This window comes from Opisthocomus hoazin, chromosome 3 (genome assembly GCF_030867145.1).
Source record: "Opisthocomus hoazin isolate bOpiHoa1 chromosome 3, bOpiHoa1.hap1, whole genome shotgun sequence".
Lineage (NCBI taxonomy): Eukaryota > Metazoa > Chordata > Aves > Opisthocomiformes > Opisthocomidae > Opisthocomus > Opisthocomus hoazin.
The window spans coordinates 24,836,396-24,861,221 of record NC_134416.1 but is presented as its reverse complement, the minus strand read 5'-3'; the positions used below and the strand labels follow the sequence as shown (position 1 = coordinate 24,861,221).

Below are 24,826 nucleotides of genomic sequence, written 5' to 3'. Positions count from 1 at the left end.
CCGCTCACTGCGGTGGCAGTTCGACTGTAAGACCTTTAAAGGTCCCTTCCAACACAAACTATTCTGTGATTCTATGATTTCTGCTTGACTCAGATAATTCCAGAATAAGAAAATATTTGTCTGCTCCCAGGCTGGCAAACCCCATTCCCTGGAATAAGAAACAGCAAGTTGAGAGCCCACAAAACACAAGACAGTGTATGGAGCGCTGGTAACTTTCTCGCACAACCCAAAAGCTGTGAACACCAACTTACTCTGGCACAGCCCAATTTTATCATTTTGGATTTCACAAGCAAGCATGCAACTAGAAAACAAAGGCATGCTCCTCTCCACGTTTAAGTTTTATTGAAAGTACACATATATTTTACACACAAATGGAGTGGGAGCTGTTGTACCAGACTTTGGTATCTCATATACATTTACAGAACCTGAGCACATAGTTTCACATTTTAACATTCTGTATAGTCTCATCTTCACTCACAGCACTCAAAACAAATGCTTTTTAGTACTTTTAGTGACATAAAAATAGGCTCCTTTCCTCCAACACAGACCCATTTGCAACATATTCTCCTTCTGCCCATCAACACAGTATTTCCAAAGGGTGCTGGATTTTCTCTCTGAGTCCATAGTTCTCTTGCAGTTGCAGGACGTTAGTGAGCGACACCAGTTCCAGCTTTCCTCTGCATTCTCCAGATCCCCCCACCCTTCCCAAGTACCTTAAGTCAAATGATGCAGGCTCTTCGCTAGGAAAAAAAAAGCTGTCCTGTTTCCATGCTCATTAGACACTCATGATCTTTTACTGAAACCAAACAAAAAGTCAGTTTTGCTGCTTATTTTTACACCAGGGATAATTGTTCACTAGGAACTAAGGCAGTGGAGCTATTTCGTGGAACTCAGGTACCCAGGGCTACAGCAGATCTGGGCTGGCAGGGAAATAACGCTTACACTACCCCATCACCGATAACCCTGGGCTGTCAGCTCATCTCACGCCAGGCATATCGAAAGCAGCACAAGACGTCTGCAACAATAACAAAGACTTATTGACGCTCTTATGCAAATTGCTGAACATTATGAAAAAATGCTTGGGTTTAATAAAGCAGAACCCTTTGTCTAGTTCATGTACACTCACTTCACCTTTGAAGAAAATGAGCATATCTATTCGCAAATAATCCACCTACAACTGAACGGTATCCCTTCCATCCCAAGTACCACTGCAGTATGTTAGACATTCTTCAATTGCTCCGTTCTCTGCAGGTGACATCAAGAAATTAAAAACAGTTTTCAGGCACACACTGGAACACACCAAAAACCAAAGAGCAGTCCTTTGTAAGACGCTGCTAACCCATACTACTTCAAGATGTGGTTTTGAAAGCTTTAATACCTCCCTCCAGAAGCTCTACTGTGACAACAGTTTCAACGGTTCACTTCAAACATGCAACATGCAACTTCAAGTACCTTCATACCGTATTGGTACTTCCTTACAGCCCAAGCAGTATGTCTGTAGCACCTCCAGGGATAATCCCTTGGAACAATAAGCTTTCTCACCCCATCAATGCACAAGTGAAACCAAGCAGGGGAGAATATCAAACTGCCCAGCATGACAGAGGGAAGACAGACAACACCCAGAGCTGGCTGTTCCAGTGTCAGATGCTGACTGCAACTCAGCGCAACTACAGACTGCTTAATAAGGCACTTCTTCAGAGAAGCAGGGAAAAACAGGCAGCACAAGCCCAAGAGCTACAGGATGTGTTTTTTGTCCGCTATTAACAGGCTTGCTTTTTCACGGACCATTCAGAAGTCCACTGACCTGCTCCATAATAGCTGTAAGACAAAAATCACATGTATTTGATTTAAACTCCTACCAACAGCCATCAGGTTTGCAACCAGAGTAAAAATGTTTTCAGACAGAACCCAGGTTAATGGGGAGATCAAACTGTATTCCTGGGTTTAATAAGATTTTATAATTCATACCTTATTAATGTCTTCCCACATTCACTTATCACTCTATCTGCAGCAGGACAAAAGGGAAGAGCTTTTACTCTAGACCAAAACTAGAAACATGAAAATAGAAACCATGAAAATAATTTATAGCAACACAGATACATACAGTGATACCTCACCTGGTTTTCAGATTAAAATACCATAAACATGAGGTAAAAATCCAGTTTGCTTTCTTAAAACACTACCAAAATATTAAAAAAGTAGTAGTACCTGGGTCATTTTTAAAGACAGCAATCACTGCAGATGAGTCAAGGGAGTCTTAAAAAGGCCATCCTTTTGAAAAGCCATATACATTTTGTAAAAAGGACACCCCCCCTTTATTTTTTAAATGACACACAGAAATATGTTTACTTCTCAAACAACATGAAAACCCAGGAAAAAAATCCCAGTAGACTCCAGTTTCAGGAGAGAAAATGAAGACAACTTCACAGCAGAAAGTGAGATGGGAAGAGGGAAACAGTCACCGTTCGTTTGACAAATTATCAAAAATCTGCATCCAGAGTGAAGACATTGTCCATTGTTTCCGCCATAACAGCAAAACGTTGATATTCTGAAACCCGCTTCTCAAAAAAATTTGTTTTTCCTTCCAGAGAAATATTCTCCATGAAATCAAAAGGATTTTCTGCATGAAAGACCTGGGGAAGAGAAACACTATTACACTGGTGATTCTGACAGGGTAACAATGCTTTAAAAAACCCCAACAAACAAAACAGTCAAACCCTTTCAGATTGGATCATCCTTTGCTGTAATACACTATAGTATCTACGGACACCTCTGTAAGGAAAATCAGGACTGTCACTCCCCAGGAGTTTGGTCCATGGCGAAGTTCACTCGCGCAAGGTGCTTACTATCCTTCAGGGACTGCAGCAGTTGAGCACAGCAAAGTTTCCCATTACAAACCTGCAGTGCAGCTGAAGAGAAACAATGGCCTGAATTGTTCTTGCTCTTTTAAATAGTGAAGTATATATATTAATGCTGTGGGTTCGGCTGTCACTCACAGAAAATGCAAGCGCTAAATATGACCTGCTCCCAGGCACATTAAGAGAGTGCTTTGTGCTGACAGCTTTCCTGGGCTGTCCTGGCAGGCCAGCGTTTTGGGCAGTTGCATCTCTTACCTTCAAGAATCCAAGCTCCATTAGTAACCGGTCTGCGACAAATTCAATATATTGTTTCATCAAAGTGCAATTCATTCCAATCAGACCTACAGGTAACGCCTCTGTTAGAAACTCCTAGAAGTTAAAATACAGACAACATTTAGAGAAATTACATTTAAGATGGGAAAAGGAGGGAAGACACCTGCATTTCACAGTAACACAGCTTGTGATATTCCAGACTCCTCGGGCAGTTGTCTGAATAAATAACTTGCATCACTAAACTCAACAAGTGTCTTCTGTTTTCAGCAGTTGTTTGTATCTATCTTCCTTTATTTTTAGCATGTTTTTCTGGAAAAGGCACAAGAATTTTTGTTACTGTCCCTCTCATCTGCCTGTCCCCACCCCTCCATAACATCCCAAGCTTCAGTGCGAGCTTGAGCTCCAAGTTCAATAAAACCTACAGACCATGCTAGCGGAAGCAGGAATAAAGCCAGAAATCTCCAGTTTTCCTTGGCTTCCAGCCATTACAGAACGACGGATAGGAGAGGACAGTGATATATATGTGTGCTGAACCCAGCCATGTGTATGTTTAAGCACCGATGCAATACCTGTCAGTGTTGTAAGGCAAACCAGGGGAATTCATCATCATCAGAGTAGTTAGGTGACAACAGAAAAGAAAGAGTAAACTACAGTCCTGCCAAACACTCAGCAGTGCAGAAACTTGTAGCTGCAGACGGTGAGCACTTCATGCAAAAGAACCTGACAGCAACCTCAGAGCAAGTCAGAATCCAGCATGGTACACGTGTCCAGAACAGACCCTGTCTTCTCCTGAGGACAAGGGATGTGTAAGCAGTAGGGAGGGACAAAGATCCTGAAAGGAGAGAGGTAAACAAACTCTTCTCTGAGAGACCATTGCAGCTGGACTATATGATTGTTGGAGGTCCCTTCCAACTGGAACTATTCTATTCTATACTAAACAAGACAGCCTTTCTCCCTTTCTGTCGTTAAGGAGGAAACCAGCTGCCAGCTTCAGCTTCTCCAGCTACACCAGTTGCCTGATAACTGAATCAGAAAGTCTCTGACTCTTATTGTCACCAATAAGGAAGAGGGAAAGGATGGTACAATGCGTCCGGGATCCAGGCCTGAGCCAAGTATCAAATATGGAATCCTAAAAGTTAGAAGTTAATTTGTTTATTTTTGCACATAGGACTGGTGCTGCGCTGCCCATGATGCTGTCCTGGCCAGGCTTACCTGCTCAATTTCCACAGCATTAACGATGATCTCACGGACCCGCTCTTCTGACGGTCTGTTCACTAAATAATGGAACATTAGACAAGCAAAATCACAGTGTAGACCCTGAAATAACAGAGAACAATGAAAAAAAAGTCAGTTTTTCCCTCCTCCACACAGTTTGCTCTTACTTCGAGGCAGCCTCATTCAGGTTGAAACTTCCTAGCCTCCTGCCTCTGACAGTCTTAATGTTACCACGTGCAGTGGGCACTTTCAGTTTACAACTCAGTTAATAATATTCGAAATCCAACACACGCCATCTATGCCAAAATAATGCTCAGCACATAAGATTCCCAGGGAAGCACTGCTGAGAGCTGCTCTACTGTAAGGGATCCTACTTAGAGCCCTGCTGGGTCCCTGTCTCCCATCAGAGATGCTTTTGCGGAAAGACTCCTACATCACGACCTGCAAAACTACCTGCCGGTTAACATAGACTGTTTACCTGCTCTCTGCTTCAAAATACCTGTACAGAAATACCTGTTGTAAGTTCTTTTAGTAACACTTCTTCCCTTGCTTCTCCTCACAGGACTTTCAGAAAGGATTCAGATTAGAGTTACCAAATCAAAAATTAACAAGTCATCTCTCCACAAAACACGCAGTTACTGCGAAGAATTTACTACCATCATGGTCATAGGTTTGTAATCCTTCAGGATATCGTGCCCCAACTCAATCCACCTTCTTCTTTCACCCAGTTATCCCACATAGAGCCCAGTAAATTGTGTTCATTGCCAAGATCTCCAGAAAAGCTTCCAGCCAGGATAACACAACATCAGAAGATGAGCAATCCATCACAGTCTGAGGGGGATACCAGACAGCTGCTCCAAGAGGTGCCTCAGTATCTGCCTGAGCTTGCCCAGCTACAGCTTGAGCCTCTGGCTTCAGCCATACCCACCGTTGCTAGACTGAAGGAGCACTGTGCTACTGTTTCTCCTCTTGACAGCAAGGTCGTGCTTACAGCGTATAAAGGTCCTCCATGAGGATACATCCAGAGTGAAAACCAGTCAGAAGGATTTGGCAGACTACAGGCTATGAGATAATCCAGTGTTATTGTTAACGAGGGTCCAAACATAGCCAAGAAGTGAAAAGTTTTTCAGAAAGGCTACAAAATCCTCGTGCTTCAGGTCATGGAACAGCCCAGAAACAACTTAATTTGGGAAATACTCCCTCTCTAGGGACAGTGCTAACTGCCTGCTCCAGGGCTTTCCATGGTCTTGTCCAGGGCAACATCACCAGCAGAATGCAGGACATGCCTCGCTTGTGCTGAACCTGAATTGGTGTGCTCTGCTGAGCGCTGCTCCCAGCAGCTTTGCACTTTTGAGAATAAGAGATACACCAGCTCAAAGAGCAGCCTGGGAACAGAGCCTGCAGCTCAAAAAAACATATATTGAGCATTAACCATTTATCTGTCCAGGTGCATCAGAAAACAGTTTGTGTAGTTTTCCATTGTGGATTCTTTTTACTGCCACTGCTTTTCTAACAGCATTTCCTGGTTTTCGACGCAGGTGCTGCGTGCACCAAGCCTTACCCTTCACAACAGCTCTGCAGTTGGAATTATGCCAACGGAGCTTAAGAAAAGCTCAGTCTTTTGGTGCTCAACTCTGCAGAGAAGTAGTTACACTGCTGTATAGAGGACCTTGCATCTCACTCACCTGCATGTGATCCTTCTAACAAACAAATAATTCCTCGCTCGAAGGAAGACGCAAGGAAAGTCAAGCCTGAAGAACCGATTGGTTTTGCTTACTGATTATATCACTTTCTTCAAAAGTGTCTTTTAAATTTAAGGCATCTTGTAAGAGGCCTCCTTTCAAATCAGTTTATCTAATCCACGGAAATTACTTCCATTATGATAAAGCTCGCTGTTCTTTTAGACCAACTCTGGTAAGCTCAAACCACTAGTGTGTTTATACTGCACATAAAACTGGTCTTTCCACTTTCTCAGTGCCGACAGCGCCGTAAGTTGTGTAAAGTCAGGCCCCAGCCGTGAGCAGCCACTGCCAGCTGGCAGGCAGACAGTGGTGCAGGAATCAGTGAAAAGGAAGGGCGCTTGTCAGCACGTGGCCTGCCACGTTCGGTGTGCTGACACGCAGCCCCTCAGACACATCGTATCTTCAGCCACGGAGCACTCCCCGCTAACGCAGACCTGTGGCTGCCCCCTCCCAGGAGATCCGATCGCTGCGCAGTAACACCAGAACGTGGAGAGGAACGGTATCTGCTGCTCCTGCAGCAACCTGCTGCAGCTGGCCAGGCGATGGATGCAGAAGGTTGTCTGCAAGCTCTGTGACCCACAACCAGGGGCACATGGGGAGTGGTATAAGGAGGCCATGTGGACCTGACTGAAGGAGTTCAGGCAGCACGAGGCTCAGAGTCACATCCTAGCTAGGTCCTTGCCCAAGCCAGCCCCCACTGCAGCTGTGACTGTGCAATTCTCCACCAGTCCTTGGGCAGCCAGGCCTTTGCCTCCCTTCACAGCACAGGAAAACAAACGTCCCCTTCAGTCCAAGAAGTCCACTTATTTTGATCATAATATGCATTGGGGTATTGCTAATATTTATGTCTACGCCCTTTAAAAACAGGTCTTTCTGCTGAGGGACATAGTAGCACCTAGGCTTTAAGTTCATTAGTGACTTACAGCTAGAAGGTTGCTTCTTCACCCTTTTTACAACTATTCTGGGAACAGCCTGCTCCTTTGCAGGACTGCAAGCTTCCTACACATCAGCAGTTACAGCTCCTCCGTCAGGCTGCAGAAACAGGGTTGGGCACTGCTCTGGGCAAACGAAGGCTCTTCTCTGCGCCGCCTAGGAGCTGATGTTAAAGCAGAAGGCTTACTGCAGGAGAAGCTCTAGGGAGCATGGCCTGCAGTTACCTGGCAGGTAACCAGGACCTCTGCCCTACCAGGACAGTGGACCTTCCCTGGAAAACCCTGCTGCTGACACTGGCTAGCAGAGAACCTACTCAGACTTCTACCACCTCCTTGGCCTCCACCATTGTCAACATTAAAAAGGTTCTGTCGTACCCAGAAATGCATCCCCTACTCACTGATGGAGTCTCTTTTTCACTGGTTCCTACCCAAACCGCTTTCTGCTCTCTTCACCTTCCCTCCAACCCTCCCTGCCACCAGAGGTGGGCCGTTCTGGCAAGACCATGGGATCTTTATCACTACAGTTCTGCCCTTCCCCTGGAAACCCACTTTCTTCCCTAGACAGTGTGTAGGACAGGACACATTACCTCATCTCTGCTAATAAGTTCATTGGAGAAAGTCAGTCCAGGCATCAGGCCCCTCTTCTTCAGCCAAAATATAGCAGCAAAGGAACCCGAAAAGAAGATGCCTTCAACTGCAGCAAAGGCAACCACTCTCTCACCTGTTTAACATAACACATTTTCAGTTAGACATAAAAGAGCGCATTGCTCATCAGCAAGATGCACCACTTGCACCAGACAGACGGATGCTGGAGAGGAGCACCCCCCTTGGCAGCACCAGGTGCTGTATTTGACCACATCTTTCAGCAGATCCCGAGGCATACAGGGTCTACACACGCAACAGCACTTAACCACAGGAAACCCCAGCAGAACTGAAGAACCAGGGCACCCATCGAAACTGCCACAGGTCAGAAGGGAAAGAATGTAATTGTCCATAGCGGCCAAGACATTAGTACTCCTCTGTCTTTTTCTCCTAAAAGGCAGCAAAATGGCTGTGTAACTAAGAGAAGAGCAGATCTCCTACAAATTAAACAAAAAAACCTACACCTCAATTTCTGCCTGTTGAGAATCTACACAAACTCATATTCTTATAAGAGTGGAAGAACACAGAACATAATTCATCAAGACACAAACAACTATTTATGTTATTCCACCTGTTGTCCCACCTTTCAGCCAAGGAACGCACAGCATTATTGTTCCCAGCTCTCCCTGTTCTCCACAGGAATATATTTCTTCAGACCACAAGACCACCTGACTGCTTGGTGCAGACACGTCATTCTATGTACTCTATTTTAAACAACTTCTCAAGATCCTTGGGTATACTCTAACATGAAGAGCTTTTGCATTAAGCACTGGTGCCTTTTCCTAGTGAGAACTGCAAAGAATTTTGTTTAAAAAATAAAACAACCCCAAAATAGCCAGATGTCCCACTTCCTCTACGAGATGCAAATGCCACCTGCTGGCTCATCTGGAGAAATTCAGCTTAGGGAAAGGAGCATGAAGAGCAACCTGAACTTGACAAGTATCACAAAAGTTACTAAGGAAAGAATCTGTCTGGCAACACTAGAAATCTCCTAGGTTACTTCTGGAGAGGAGTGGAGGATGGCTCCTCATACAGGATAGGTTTAATGAAGCACAAGACTGAGTACCGATACAGTTTTTACTACATTCCACCTGCCTAGCTATCATACAAATGAGTTACGCTGAAATAAACATCACCCATCAGCAGCACCACAAAATGCAAGCCCACGCTGGGAGTCCATAGAACAGATACAGCAATTGAACCCTCAGTGTAAGAAATCAGTCAAAGCTGTGGAGATCCAATTGCAGGTTAGGTCCCCAAGCCAGAAGGAAACGCCAAGCAAACTAGCCAGCCAGCCATGTTCATACGTCAGTTCTCATAATCCATAACCGTAAGACCTGGATCCCCCAAATGTTTTAAACTTGGGAAGTTTCTCAGTAAGATGGAAAGACAGAAGAGTAGAAACGTACTTCATAAAATTCGGATGGGATGCATGAAGTCTGGGGGCAGGGGATGAAGGGAACACTGCTTTTTGAGTTAAGGAACCTTCTGATTCCTGGCACACTCCAAACTGCTGGAAGCTGAATGAAGGAGATGAAGAAGTGACTCCATCCACAGCAAGCAAGGCCAGACTGGGAAGGCAGTGGGACGCTCCAGGACAGGAGAATCTACAGCTACAAAAAGAACCCCACTCAAACAAGCGCTGTCAACAACAGATGCTGCAAAAGAATGCTATTCAGATTTACTTCATTCATCTGGCTGAATCTCTCCATCTCCTACACTTTCTCTAAGTATACAGGATGCTTGGTTTAGAAAATTCACCAGAGTCTGCCCGTTCTTCATTTCAGCTACAACACATCCTTCAGAGTCAACACTGTAAGCTGAATGCAGAACACTGGAGAGGATGCCCTGCACCATGCTGATGGAAGCTGAGCCAGCGTCCCAGCTCTGAAATGAGACACAAAAACCAAAAACCTGGCCCCAACAGCAAACCAGAGACACCAGAGACAGATGATTCTTGAATCTTTTTTGCCCAGGCTCAGTCATGCTGTTACAAGGAAAGGCTAACATCACACATGAATTGTCTATATGAACACTGAACACAAGAAAAAGCCTGGACTTGCAGGACTTCAGCTGCCCAGTTCTGAACACTGGAGTACAAAATAGCAGCCAATGGGAAGAAATAATCAGAACTCCTAGAAAACAAGGTCTACAAGCAAAAATTGAAGAAACTTGGGTTATTCGGTATAAAGACAAAAAAAGACAGAGAAACCCACAAGCATTTTTCATAGCATGATTCTAGTGGGCACTGCCATTACTATTCTTGCTTTAGGTGAAGATAAAAACATACGTGCTCACCAGAAGTTACTTCTAGTTCTTTAGTTAAACCAGAGACCCACAAGCCACTACATCATCTGTGGAGATTTTCATTTCACATTCCAGAGATGCAGCTCACTCTCAGAGGATTAGTTTGTGACACGTGCAACAGAAACAGGTTTTTCAGAAGCTACACACCAAAAGTGGATTCTCTGTCTTCGATCCACTTCAGAGCCCAGTCTGCCTTCTTCTTGACACAAGGCATTGTTTCAATAGCATTAAATAAGAAATCCCTATAGAAAAAAAACAAAGAGAAAACATCAAAACAGTAAGAAGTGATTTACGTAAATCTGCCCTGGTTGTCCCTACTGGGGTCCACCAGACAGAGGAACCCATTACGCTAGGCTCTGACCTAACCCACGTAAGAGACTGTTCCGACCCCAAAGGCGTGAGAATCTCTGATACCAAGGCACAGGGAGGCAGAAGTGCAGAAAGCGACAAACCAAGGGCTCAGAGGAGGCGAGCTGCAGAGACGGGAAGGGAACGCAAACGTCCCACCCCAGGAGTGCCCACCCACCAGAGCATGCTGCCTCTCCAACTTCAAGCCAGACAGCAGACACTTCCTACCCACCAAGCCAAACCTCATCTTGCCCAACTCCACAAAAGGAACTGGACAATTCCCACGAGTGCAGGCTCCGTTCCCATGCTAAACACCTGAAAAGAAACCTTGCACTCCTCCACACAGGATGCCATCGTGGGAAACCAAGCTCTGCCTGACCATCACCATGGTGGAGTCTCTGGGGGAAAGCGCTTCTTTTCAAATGCGTTACCACTTGGACTAGGAAGTTCTCCAGACAACAAAGGTGATGTGGCTCTCCAAGAACCCAATACTTTAAAAGTAAGCTGTTCAAGTTGTATGAAAAAGCACCGACAGCAAAAAAGCTGAAAGGATGCAATACACTAATTAGTGTATGTTAGAAACACCAGGTGGATCACGAGCACTCGATTTCCCAAGGCAGATCCTTTGCTGATGTGAGAGCAAGCACCTCAGGAGCACAATAACCACGAGGAGCTTGTCTAACCTTTAAAAACATTTCACGTAGTCCGCACCTCCTGCGATCAAAGATTTATACAAATATTAATTAACTTCTTGACACTCCAACCCAAGTCTGTTGGTCAGTAATACTTCTCTCCATTTTGGAGGTCAGGGAAGCAGGCTTGGAAAACTTTAAGGAACCATTCCCAGCTCCCCCGCTACGTTGGTACAAAACAGAAGACAGCTGCTGCTGCCCAACAACGGTGCCACTGGACTAGGTGCCAGATATCCCATGAGTCTGTAACACATCCCAAGGTTTACCTTTTCTCAGGGTCTTTGATGTAGGTGTCTATGAGCAAGCTGTACATCTCTGAGTGAACGTTCTCAATGAGAATCTGAAAGCCATAGAAACAACGAGCTTCTGGGATCTGTACCTCCTGGCTAAAACGTGCGACCTACCAAAACCAGACAGCATGGCGATGAGTACAGTAAAACCAGTCCTGCACAGTATTCTAAGCTTAATGGGGGAGACAATAGATCTCTACCACAGAGAAAGGATGGGAGCAGTTCAGCCCTACTTTACCCTCAGATCTGTCAATAGGATAGGTGTGGTGCAGAAGGAAATAAAGCAAGCCATCTAGAAGTAAATACACCTGCTGTGCACATTGGATAGAGGGCTGCAGTGAAGCATGGTGGCACATGTACACAGGAGGAGAACAGCAAACAGCAGTAGTGAACACTTCATATTGAACAAGGCCTCAGACTTCCTGTTCATCATTAAAAAAACCAAACAGTATGACATAAGATGTGTTCATGCAATACATGCATATATACTATGACACATTCTCCATGTCATAGACATTCAAGATCTAAACTGGGCATTTGCAGTCCGAGACCACTGATAACCTGTGGTGAGACATTCTGCATCCCAGAACTGGTTTCAGCGGAAAGATTTCCCCACCTTTTTAGCAGCACCCACCTGCAGCCCTAAAAGATTCTAGGATGCGGTTCAGCGAGAGCAAAATGGATTTTACCAAAATGAAGAATACAGAGCACAGCACAGCACAATCCCTCCCTACTTCTCATCTAATGCGAGTACGGGAAGGAGCAGGGGGTTCTATTAATTCATTGAGAAATGCGGATCAACACAGCCAGGCAGAAGGCTGAGCTTAAAAACTGTGTCCAAGAGTGATGTGATTTGGAGTCTTGCTGACCACAGTTGCCCTCATTTAACTCAGGCACTGGCCCCAGCAGAACAAGCTGCTTATTCCCCTTGGCAAAGGTGAGTTGATAGGAAGAAGAAAAAGTACACATTTAATAAACTTATGCATTAACGTGAGAACACCAAAATGAAAAGCTGCTAAGCCAACAAAATGAGTAACTACTCAAGCCCTCTGTAAAGCTTTCTCACCAGGTTTTCATTTACAATTCCATCACTCGCTGCAAAAAATGCCAGAACGTGAGAGATAAAGTATTTTTCATCTGCTTTCAACTTGTTCCAGTGAGGAAGGTCCTTTGACAAATCAACCTAATGGAAAGAAAAAGAAAAACCTTAGCACCCTATTGAGTTTGTCATTCTGTAAGAACAGAAGCAGCCTAGCCAAATGACTGAGGCAGAGTTCTGGCATTTGCTCTCACATCTTTACACGTAGAGAATTCATATACATGTGACTGTGAAGGACAACAGACACACTGCAGTACTGCTGTCTCCCTCTCCAACAGCAACATCACGTGTTTGCTTCGCAGTTTACCCTTTTGTAATTTGGAATAAAAATCAGTGTCGATTGAATCATAAATACATAAGATTTTGAAAAGCATTTCTATCTTCTTGTCATGAGTATGAACATGCACCAACAAACAGAGCTCACTCCGAGACGCTTAAACTTCACTTGAAATAAATGTTGATACTCCGAGAAACCTACACCCAGGTGTGCCAAAAGCTGGCCTGAGGGGACTTTTGCCTTTGGCAGGTGTTCAGCCTCCACCCCGCCAAAGAACGGCACAGGGCGAACGCTGTGCAACTGCTCTCGTCTACCAGACTGCACCCTAGCCACAGTAGCAAACCACAGCTTCCTTCACATAGGCCTTTTTTGTTTGTTTGTTTGTTTGGAGGGACTTCTGAAGCACAGCAGCAGTTAAGTAGGGCCAGATGTGAAAAATACAGAGGCCTAAAAACTTGTGTGTGTGTGTGTATAAACATGTACACATATACGTGTGTACATGAACACATACACACACACAAACCAGTTTTACAGTTAACTTTCCAGTTCATCTGGAAATGCACTGACAGATGGTAGGACAGTGTAAAAAGGAACCAGTAATATGGTAAAAGGGCAATGCTGATCAGGCAGGACTTTAAATGCCTTTTCTTTAACAGCTTCGATCAACCTCTACTGGAACAGGGCAGCAAGCCTCCCCGGCACGCAATGGAACAGCACTTCTACCGACAGCAGCTCCTCCCCTTCCCAGGGTGCTTTCTGGCCTACTCGAGCCTGCCAGTGCTTTCAGCTCACTGCTGAAATCACTGCTGCCATCCCAGACCACTGCTCACAAACGAGCAAAGGCTGCAGAAGCTCTGAGTTGGAACAGTCAGCTCGGCAAGGAGGTTGGACTAGACAACCCACAGAGGTCCTTTCCAACCCCGACCATTCTGTGATTCTGTAATCTCTCCAGACCAGTGCAGTGTTCAGCAGCCTCCACTGCTGCAAGTGTAGCAAGCCGAGTACTGCTCAGGTCTGGCTAACCAGCAACGTTGGGCAAAAGCTTACAGCTTGCATTGTAACACAGGGCAAGCATCTAACCAGGGCACTCAGGAGCCAATTAGAAGCATTTTTAGCAAGCGTCCCTGATGCACCGTCTTTCTGGAAAACAGGTGCCTAGCATTGAAGAACAGCATTCACATGGAATTGCCCAGAACATCTTACATGGGCAAGGAGGTGGTTGCGGGTACAGAGACCAGAGCAGGGTAGGAGCCGTCTGACTTAGGCTCCCTCCACAACCAGAGAAGCGCCCCAGGACACAATTCCACCTCGTCCTAAACCGAACACCTAAAACAGCTCTGCTGAATCACCCGGTGGAAGCAGCTTTCTTTCCACTGTCTGTGCAGGGACTCCTGCTCTGGCACAGGCACCTTGTGTTCGATGCAACAAGCTCCAACCCTTACAATGCCAAAGCCAGCAGCAGAGCCAGGCAGGATGCACCAGGACCCCGGTCTGAGCGCCTCGTGCCAACCCACGGCCCCAGGGCTCACCTCTTCTGCTGTCCAAAAGGAGGCCTGAGCCTGTTTATACATTTTCCATATGTCTGGGTACTGGATGGGGAAGATGACGAACCGGCGGGGATTTTTTCTGAGAAGGGGCTCGTCGTCAGGCTCCAAGCCATTTTCAGCAGCACTCGGAGAGGAGCTCTGAAGATAAAGCACAGTTCTGGTCAAGGTTGCCGTCACTTACTTCTCCTCCTGTCCACATCCCAAAGGTGTGGTTCAAAAGCCACCCGTGTCGCACAGAGACTCACCTTCCTGTCTCAGGCGGCCGCACTACCCATCCCCAGGGCACCTGACCCCTTGCCCTCCGTCCGTACTGCTGCTGCCCGGCTGGCACCGCTGCCTGTCCGCCCATCAGTGCCTGGCACCACTCGCACCAACCGCCCACCCCGAGCTGCACTGATGCCTGCGTGCTGGATGGAAAGCCCTTCTGCGGCGTGAGGAGGAACCCTGCCCCAGGAGAGGACATTGGCCGCTGCCGTGCTGACCCGGAGAGACACGCACAAGGCGACGGCACACTGCACCCAGCACAGCTCCGCACAGCACAGGCCACCTCCAACTCAGTCGCTTCACACCGAGCCACTTGGGCCTGGACGGGCTTTCTTTGAAACGCCCCGAGATCACAGCAACGCACCGCGTTCGGCAGAGGACAGCCCCGCGCCGCAGCGAGTCTCTGCAGGGAGGTTTGTGTACGCAGCCCGCACACCCGCGTGGGGCCGGAGGCTGTCCCTCGAGCGCCGACGCGAAGCCATGTCCCTCTGTCCAAGGGCAGGCAGCAGGCAAAGCCCTGCCTGGAGCCAGCCATCCCCACCCCGCTGCCTCCACGCAGGTTCCCAGAGCACGCCCGGGCACAGCTCTCCCTCAGGGAGCTCCAGCCCGGCCGAGGTGGGGATGGCTGACATTCAGCAGGCAGCAGAGAGCAGCACGGAGAGGACGCTCTGTGAGCAGGGCCCTCGCCTCGCCTCCAGCCGGGGACGTCTGCTCCCGGGCTCAAGGCCAGGCAGCATCTCCACCAGGCACGGCACCGAGCACCTACTGCAGGCAACCGCCGTGAAGAGCTGTGGGGACAGCATGCTGCAGCCTCTCCGGAAGGGCTGGTGACCCACACTGGTCACACGTTCAGGCAGCAGGACACCTCGCTGGGTCGGCTCCGAGATCCTGTGGACGCTGCTGTAGAGGATAACTAACCATGGGCAGTATACGAGGTATCATGTCCAACACAGCAGGGAAGGGGAGCAAAAGGTTTTGAATATCATCGCTTCCACCCTCCCAGGAGGTGCCAAAGTCCTTTCCCCACCCAGTCTGCTTGTAACCACTCACATACCAAAAAATAATTCTTCACTTCAGTTTGGAAAATACCCTCAAACAGATAATTCTACTACTCACTTTAAAAAAAACAAACAAGAACCAAATACACGCGCATAGTGCACAGCTGGCATACCTACAGCAGATTCCCAAAGAGAGAAGCACATTCTGGGTTACAATTCTACCATTTTATTGTATTTTTAAACATTACGCAATTACACAAGACAAACTTTCCCGCATCACTTGCAGCGTCTCTGCTGAAGGCCACCAGAGTGCAAGACCTTTTGCGCTTCCCGGGCCGCAGAGATGGCTGCAGTGACCGACTGGAAGTGCCCCAGGGCAGAACCTGGGCACAGCGGGGATGGCACCCTGCCTCAGCACACGCCTCCTCAGGGCCTGCCACGCAGCCTCCATCTCCATCTGCTTCTGCACCAGACACCATCCTTTGAAAAGGAAGCACTGCGGAAGCCTTCCCTGTCAGCCCAGCGTTTTCCTGAGCAAAACCCTTCTACACAGCCTGGGGACTGTCCCCAAGTATTTATTTTAGCCTAACAAGGTGGACTAGCAGTTACTAACCTCAGCCTTGATGTTCCCGAGCCATTCAAAAGCCAGCACGCAGGGCCCATAATGCAGGGAGATTACTTGAAAAATACTCCTGGTGCACAGAAGTGAAGCGGAGCACAGGAAGAGCAAAGTTCCAGTATGGCAGGAAAATGGGAGACCAACACTGAGACAAGGAGCACTTCTCATTTTTCCAACGGCCTTTAACAGCTGCCATGCCGCAGACCACAGAGAGAGGGGTCAACACACCAGAAATACTGTCAGGGCACAGCGAGACAGAAAGGCGAGCGATGAAGAAAAGGCCCATGAAGCAGTGTGTACGCTCTGGAGAGCCCTGACGGTGGGAGAGCAGAAGGATGGCTTCCAGGAGTCAAAGACTCAGAGTGATGGCATGACCCTGAGAAGGACCACCACACAGAATGGGAAAATGGTCCAAGTTTTTTAAAAAAACAGGCGGGGTTTTTGTTAGTTTCAAAAAAAGGAAGGGCCAGCCGACAGAGACTACACCATAGTGGAACCTCCCCCTCAACCCACCTCCCCTAGCGCCTTCTAGGGTGGAGAGGAGCTTCACAGGCAGGCTCTCTTCCCAAGCTGGCAGGCAGCTCCTGGCTACGAGACAGCCCCATCTCTCTCCATTTTGGTTTCCGTTCCTCTTAGCCAAAGTTTTATCAGAGTAACGCTACCTAGCCCGTTTGCTAACGCAGTACATGTTTTGGTACAACTCAGCTGAAAATTCATGGAAGATCCTTCTCTAATTCAACCTCAGATGCACGGCACATTCTGACCACTGCCTGGGCTTCGGAGCAGCCACCACCTCACACTGAAGGAGTACAGCACATTCCCAGCCCTGCCTTCCCAGCCCCGGGGGGCACTGGCAGGGGTACGGGGCGCTGGAGAAGGTAACAGTCCTTAGGCTGACGCAGCTCCTGCTTTCAGTCTGCACCTCGGATCTTTTCCTTAATCCTATGGCAGTGCATAAAACAGTCAACACTCACCATACCAATGAAGAGCATCCAGTTTATAACGCGAACGTGCTACTTTCTGTTCAGCTAACATGAGCCAAACACATAAAAGAGCTGACGCTGGTGGTCACAGCCCAGCGCCTGCTCTAGCAGGGTCAGCCAGAGCAGACTGCCCAGGACCGCATCCAGTGAAGGTTTCAGTATCTCCAGGGATGGAGACTACACAATCTCTGTGAGCAACCCGTGCCAGCATTTGACCACCTTCACAACAAACATTTCCTTTCCATGCAAATAGAATCTTGTGTGTTACAGCGTGTGCCCACTGCCTCTGGTCCCACCATGGGGCACCACTGAGAAGAGCCTGGCTCCATCTCCTTGACTCCCTCCATCAGGTATTTACAGACACTGATGAGATCCCCCACAGCCTTCTCTTCTCCAGGCTGCACAGCCCCAGCACTCGCGGCCTCTCTTTGTATGCAGATGCTCCAATCTCTTCACTATCAGCCCTTTCTTTGCTGGACACGCGCCGGTACATCACACTCCAATTATTCTGCAACTGCCAGAGATAAACTCTTCTGGCGATGGCAATAAACCCCACAGAGAACCAAGACTGCCCACTGGTACTGAAGGTCTTTCCATTAGTTTCAGCGAAGTACGAAACAATTAACATATATGCACACGTACAACCACCACCCCACAGGAACAGCTGTCGGGCTACGCGTGCCAGTGTCTGGGTTACGTGCCCTGGACCAGCTGCATCCAGGGAAAGAGCTACCGGCACCGGCAGAGCCGGCACCGCGACGTGGCACCTACCACACCACGGTACGCGACCACCAGCCCTTCCACACCCCGGTGAGATTCTGCACGTGCACCCCATGAGCTCCCACGGGTTTCAGGCTCCCTGGGCCGTGGTGGGAAGATGACCGAGAGAGAAGGCTCCCACCAGGCAGTGGCCGAGGAGCACAACGCCCGCCGGCTCCACACGCCGGGCCACAGGACGGCTGTCTGCTGCTGGCGGGGCACAGCGAGGACCTCTTCGCTGCAGGTACACAGAGGGAAACGTTACAGGGTCTTTTCAGGCTTGTGTTTAACGCAACACGCCCCAGTTTCTGGAAACTTGAGTTTGGTTTGGGAAGGCGACGTGGGTTTCTCTGCCGTAAAGACCCTTGAACCTCAGCCCAACTTCCCAAGGTCATACTGGGGAGAACCCAGAGCGGAGCCCAGGCACCTCCTGGGGACAGAGGCCCCTGGGACGCCGGGACCGCCCGGTCCCCCACGCCTGCCCCCGGGCCAGCTCCCCGGGCCCAGGCAGCCACGGCCCTGCCAGCCCAGACCCCCGGGCTGCAGGGCCCTGCGCCAGGCGACCCCAGCCCCCGGTCGCTCACCCCACAGCCATTTTCGGTGGTGCCCGAGCGGTACGGCCCTCCCGAGGGGGACGAGGATGCCGGGGCCGCCCCGCGCCCCTCCCAGGGCCGTCCACAGCGCTGCCGAGCGCTGTCAGCAGGTCCCGGGGCGGGCCGGGGCGGCCGGGACCCCTCTACGCCAGGGCCGCACCCCCCGGGGCAGGCCCGGCCCGGCGGTACGGGGAGGGCCCCGGCCGGGCAGGTGCCCGCAGGGCTGGAGATGCGGCCGCCGCCCGCCCTGCCCCACGGCCCCACCGCCCTGGCCCTGGCCCTGGCCCTGGCCCCGGCCGCGGCCTTACCCGCTCCGGCCCGGCCGCCTCCCGCAGCGCCGTTCGACCCCGGCACTCGCCCATGGCCGGCAGCGGACTGGGCCGCGGCGGCGGTTGAGAGGGGTGCGGGCACGGCCGCGGCCGCGGCTCCTCCCCGGGGCGGGGCGGGGGCGGCAGCGCCGGGGAGCGGCCTTGGCCCCGGGCGGGCTCTCGGCGGCGGCGCGGTGCCGGCCTGCGGCGAGCCTGGCGGTAAGGGCCGGGTGCTTGGGGCCGGTGGCGGGGTGCGGCCTGCGCTGCTGCCGGGACCGGGGGAGGCAGGAGCCCGACGGAGGGTCGAGGGCCTTACGGTGCAAGGAAGTGACAAGGAATAAACAAACGAGCGCGAAATTAGGAGAGAATCCTGGAGAAGGCCCTGGAAGCTGACAACGGGAAGTAACGCCCTCCGCTCGGTCAGCTGCCTTGTGGCAAACACGCAGGGGGTTGAAGGGAGCGGTGGCATCTGGCACCGAGATGTAACCTGAAGTGTCCATTACTGGGTACAGCTGGGCACGCTGAGAGCGTACGAACCAGAGCAACCTCTGGAAGGAAAAAGTCTTTTTTAGTCCCCCTCCAGCCATTGCGTGACAGACAGAGGTGGCCGCGGTGCTTGGAGGTGCTCGCAGGGGCCCGGGAGTGCAAACACAGCAAGTGGAAGGACCACGGCCGCTTGTTTCTGTCTCTTCTCGCGGGCAGAGAGGTTTCATCCAGAGCTGGGAACCGTCAGCCTTCGGTGGTTGCCTCCTCCTCCCTCATCCCGAAGCTGGCCAGGCCCTCGGGACCCTTTCCTGCGGACACGTGGGTCATTCACCGAAACAATTAAGTAGTCCATAGGAAAAAGAGAAGAAGAGTCCCACCCAAGGGGTAGGGCCTGGTTTCTCATGAACTCCTGAAATGAAAGACAGAGATCTGAAAGCAAACATCGGTGGGTGAGAACTGAAAGTTTGCGAGCACCAAGCCAGCCAGCACGCATGTGAGCAGGACTGAGCCACGCTTTAGAGGCCGAGAGAAACGCCCGGAGCCCAAAGTGGTCCCTTCAGGAGGAGCAGGAGGACCTGCAGGCCTGGTGTTCCTCAGCGGAGATGCGTCCATAGACACTGTGCAGCGTCCCCGGTGCTCCCCCATCCAAGCGCTGCCCAAACATCCCCAACCACCCGGCAGCCGGGGAACGGACATAGTGCGCAGGTCAGGGCCTCGAGGGATTCTGACATCCTTTTGCAGAGAGGCAACCTTGGGTTTTGTTAGTTCTCCGTCATTAAGAATTTCAGATATTTTGTTTTTAAAGGCACCTGGCTGCCACAGAGTGACTGAGACCTCCCCTCTCCCCACTTCCCACGGATGGGAAGGGGGACCCAGGCCAGCTGGGCTCCTCCAGACTGCAGTCTGCTTTCCGTGGCTTTTTTACGCCTGGTGAGAGGAGCTCAAGCCTCAGCGGGGCAGGGGGTGAGGAAACGTCAGTGGCGAGATCTGTGCAGCATGGGTGACTGTGCTGGTTCTAAACACGAGAACCGCTTTGGTTTTCTTACATCGAGTTTTCCAAGGAGCAGAAACACGTGCCTAACCAGCAAGTTACTAAACAGCACACTGGGAACACACAAACGGTAAGTGAGAAAAGGTGGTTTTACACTAACATCTGCTGTTACCCTACTACTGCTCTTCCCAAGTCAGCCTTTATAACCCAGAGATACTTGTGGAAGTTGCTCGATATCCACACCCAACAACAGCTCCGCTTGCTGGTGCAGGGTACCAGGGATTCCAGTTTTTTTGTCCAGAGCAAACAATTAGAAGAACGCCAATTGATGCAGAGCAAGCCCAACTGACGCATGAACACTGACAAATTACACCGGTGTGTGTAACGCAGTGTGCTGATGGTTTAAGAGGGAGACACATGAGTTTCTGGGCCAAAAAAACGAAGCACCAAAACTTAAGCACACTGATCGTATTAAATACCATCTACCTGCCCATCAGTTGGCGTCGCCCCCTAACCTGATGATCCTGGCTGCTGTTTCAAAATTCCCCAAATAAGGGGTTGTCCTGCTATTTCACAAGGCTTAAGAACTACCACAAATTAATATAGTTAGCAATAGAAAGGAGTTCAAGTATTTGGCGACAACTTCCTAAAGTCACACCTGCCCTTTTATAGATGCACAGCAAACATCTACTGAGATGGTGCTTAAAGATTAATGCACAAAGGAAAAATACTGCAAAGAAAATGTACCACAAGGATTAACAAAACAGCAGCTGGCTGTTCTTGCACCTCCACAAAAGTCCACCCACCTCTGTTACCTTTGTTTTATATAAATTAATTACATCATGTACATGATACTGAAATACGGAAAAACACTCATGGAACTGTAAAACAGTTTACAAGCAGAATAAACATACATATGAAACACAACATTACGCATGATTTTGCAAGGTTTCAGATTACTCAGCTGTACCTGCGATGCCCTGTCTAGAACACAGGCGGTGGAAGCAGTATTCCCTCGCTGGGTCCTACCCGCCCCGCGCTGTGGCAGCTGCCCTGCCTTGCTCCCCGCAGCCCTGCACCCGCGCTGGCTCCCGACACACAGACACGCCAGGAGTCACGGAGGTGTTTCTGCACGGGGAGGGACTCTGTCCACTGTCACGTCCCGAAAGCGTGGCGGCTCTTCCCGGACGTGCAGGATGCTCCGTGACAGGGAGGGGAGAAGACCCACGGCAAGGCGGCAGCCACGCCAGAACGGGCGTTCCCGCAGGGTGGCCTGTGGCTTCACAACAGCCCGCTCACTCTGCTAATTGCAATTAATGGAGGTGCAGCATCAGCATACACCTTTAGCACACTGCTCGACAGACCCAGACCTTACGGGCTTACTAGCACAGCTTTGCATTCCCAAAGCTTGCTCTGTCCAACAGAGTAATTTTGATCCACTCAAACAAAAAAAACATTAAAAAAATAAAAAAGCCTGCCCACGTTCTCCTTCGGAAAGACGTGAATGAGAACAACCTGCAAGTTCAACCTGCATTTAGTAGTTCTGAAAACAGTAAGAGCAATGAAAAACTGTAATCTATACTAGCATCAATTACAACTTTCTGGGCAAAGTACTCTTGCACGGCAAGGCAAAGTAAGTTGCTGGTACAAAGTACATCCCAGAATTTTATCTGCTAAGGCATCCAAAATGCAGTCATCACAGCTTGAACTATATAATGCCTCTTCCCTCCCTCCCCCAAAAGATACTACTTATTTTGGGAATACTTAACTGCCTTTTAAAAACTTTATAAATACCATTTTTTATATACAAAGAATGCCATTTCAGGTACATTGAGGAATTTTCATTTATAAATCAAAGTGAAACCTGTTTTTTCAGCTTAACACTGTTCACTGTGTGAAAAGCAATTTGTGAATAATTTTAGTAAGTCCAAACCAACTGTTTTGTTAAAAGAAACTCCTTGCAGAGAAACCTTACCACAGGTTGTGGCAGCAACCTGTTTTCCAGTAGGCTCGCATGAGTACAGTACTCAAACCAACGCATTAGTGTGAGCTGCCGTTGTCACTGGGAAAGGGATGGTGAAAAGTTTCACCATTATGGAAAAATGTCCTGAAATACTTGGGAGCAACTGACTGCTTCTTGCTATACTAAACAGTATACTACTGTATTACAGTAACTTGTGGTGATATTTAATGACAAAAAATACCTTATATTAAGAAAGCCATGGACAAAGGGGGATAAAATTCTCACAGGCTTGTGTTTCAAGCAAGACATGAAGTTATCCTCTTAAAGACAACTCCATAGAAAAACCTTAAAAGATATATAAAAAATTTCAAGCCCTCCATGCTTCTCAGTTCAGCAAATCTGCTCAGTGACAAGATACTCACAATAGCTGAAAATTAAAACCACAAAAGCAATTTCCAACTAGGAAAGGAGCCATCGGTGCTCCTGATGCTGCTAGGAAGTCCTGCCAGGCAATGACTACTCTGCAATGGAGGCCAGATGCCAGCTGTGAAGCCTGTTCCTGTCCTCCCTGCACAGACCATGCGGGAACCACCAGCACTCCCAGTTCAGGATAGCCGCCTAAGCTTTCGCCTGGCCAATTCACCCACACATTTCAATGGCGTGGGGACATTCAGACCTGGAGATAAGCAAATGCCACACGCACTGAAATCCAATTAATCCAGACTCGCAGAATTTCTGATTCGATTTCAGCAGACCTGTTATTAAAAAGGCAAACTGCAGAGTTCAGGAAAAAGGTCAAATCACACGAAGTTTGAAAAGGGAATCCAAGCTACCAAGCTAGGTATCTGTAGGCTGCCCCAGCAAGAGGAAGCCAGAGAAACGCAAGTGTCAATGAAGCGAAGAATACAGACACAGAAGCAGCTCAGAATGGCATTTACAGATTCACACAGAGACACAATCCTCAGGTTATCAGGATGCTATAAGAAGGGAGTTACAGGAGAACAGCAGCAAGCTTCCTGCGAGAGGGTTACTACTGATCTGCTGAACAATCTTCCGCATGGCGCAGCGCCAGGAACGACAAAAGGTGTGCTGAATGACGGCTCCCTGCGAGCAGCAGAGCCGCAGGGGAGGGTGGTGGTGGCCGGCGTCCCTCTCCCACCCGCACGCCAACCGCCACGTACGGTTCACGCTCTGCTCTCTGCATGCACACACATGTGGAAGGAAACTTTCGAAAAACAGCAGGGCTGTATACAATTGTGCAAATTATACAGAGATAAACATAGGCTAAGAGATGAGGAAAATTTCCTTTCCTTTGCCTCCCTGAATGACTGCTGCTGTACAAGAAGGGTATTTCTTTCAATTCACAAATTTGCCAGTTTACAGCTCTTTCTCTGCATGTTATCTGGTGACCCAACGACTAACTTACAGGAAAAAAAGTCACTCCACTTGATGACAAGCCCATGCAATTTTTCACTTCTGGAAAACTAGCAAAGCTGGAGCAAGCGATTTACCTTCTATGCTGGATACAGTTAGCTAAGGAACAGAATCCAAAGCTGAGAATTAGCCATGGAAGTTAGCACTAAGGCATCAAGTTTTCCCTAGATTCAGAACAAGAACTAGGCTAGTAGTTGGTGATAACATTTTATTAGTAGCTACCTTTATCTCCTATTTCAGCAGTTATAAACAGCTAAGGATTTAGACTATTAAAAAATGTAAAAATGACAGAACTTTCCTTTAACTAGTTTCACTACCACATCTTAAAAGTGAACTAACAGACGGGCTTAAGTCAAAGGGAGATGGGGTGTATGATTTTAATAAACATTTTTCTTATTAAAATCTTGATATAGTTTAAATATACCATACAGAGGAAAAAGCTATTTATAAAGCTACATACACATTTCAAGTCAATGACGACAGCACAAATCATTCTAGATTCCCTCTCCACTTATCAGAATGCCTTGTGTGTGTGTATATATGGTGAGCTACTGTGAGTTAGCTGCATTTTTGTCTAGCTGTACATTACAGGACTTAAAAAAATGTTTAAGCTATATACAGAAATATATATACATATAACATATATTTATATGTTATACATACACATACACTTATATACATATACACACAATACATATATATATATACACACAGTACTTTACATTTATATATGGCCTTTCATCCAAGGGCCTTGGATAGTTTTTAATACATCAAGTCTCACAAAGCTTTGTGAGGGAGGGAGCTTTATTTTACAGACTATTGATCTGATGCCTATTCTAAACAGTTTCTTTTGTTGCTTTCTACTAACTTCACACATTTCAGTTAGAGGCGGTTTTGGTAATAGTTACACCAGTTAGAAATCCGGGCATAAGGTATATGTTGCATTGTACCTTTGTAACTACCCTTCTTCGTATATGAGAACAGCCATACCAGTATAAATTTTCTCTACACTAATACACCTATTGCTAGACGTGTGTAGCTGTACTGCTTTTTATTTTTAATTGATACTAGCACAGTATCTGATAGTTTTGAACTTAAGGTGCACTAGAGGTCGCAACAGGAAATGCAGAACAGACTCCAATCCTCATACATCGAAACTATCCTTTTCTAGGATGATTTAGGAAGTATTAGTACACGCAGAAATAA

At 48.3% G+C, this 24,826-nt stretch overlaps 1 protein-coding gene across 1 annotated transcript; it reads right to left on the bottom strand.

Moving 5' to 3' along the window:
• Nucleotides 1-320: 320 nt before the first annotated feature.
• On the bottom strand, nt 321-18,861 carry RRM2B (ribonucleotide reductase regulatory TP53 inducible subunit M2B). The gene is made up of 9 exons (XM_075415769.1): nt 18,747-18,861; nt 14,205-14,360; nt 12,366-12,482; nt 11,276-11,409; nt 10,117-10,211; nt 7,608-7,741; nt 4,344-4,448; nt 3,114-3,227; nt 321-2,633 (listed from the first exon to the last, which is right to left on the bottom strand). Exons 1-9 carry the CDS (start codon nt 18,798-18,800, stop codon nt 2,481-2,483), a joined length of 1,062 nt encoding a protein of 353 aa, XP_075271884.1. The 5' UTR covers nt 18,801-18,861; the 3' UTR covers nt 321-2,480.
• Nucleotides 18,862-24,826: the final 5,965 nt, after the last annotated feature.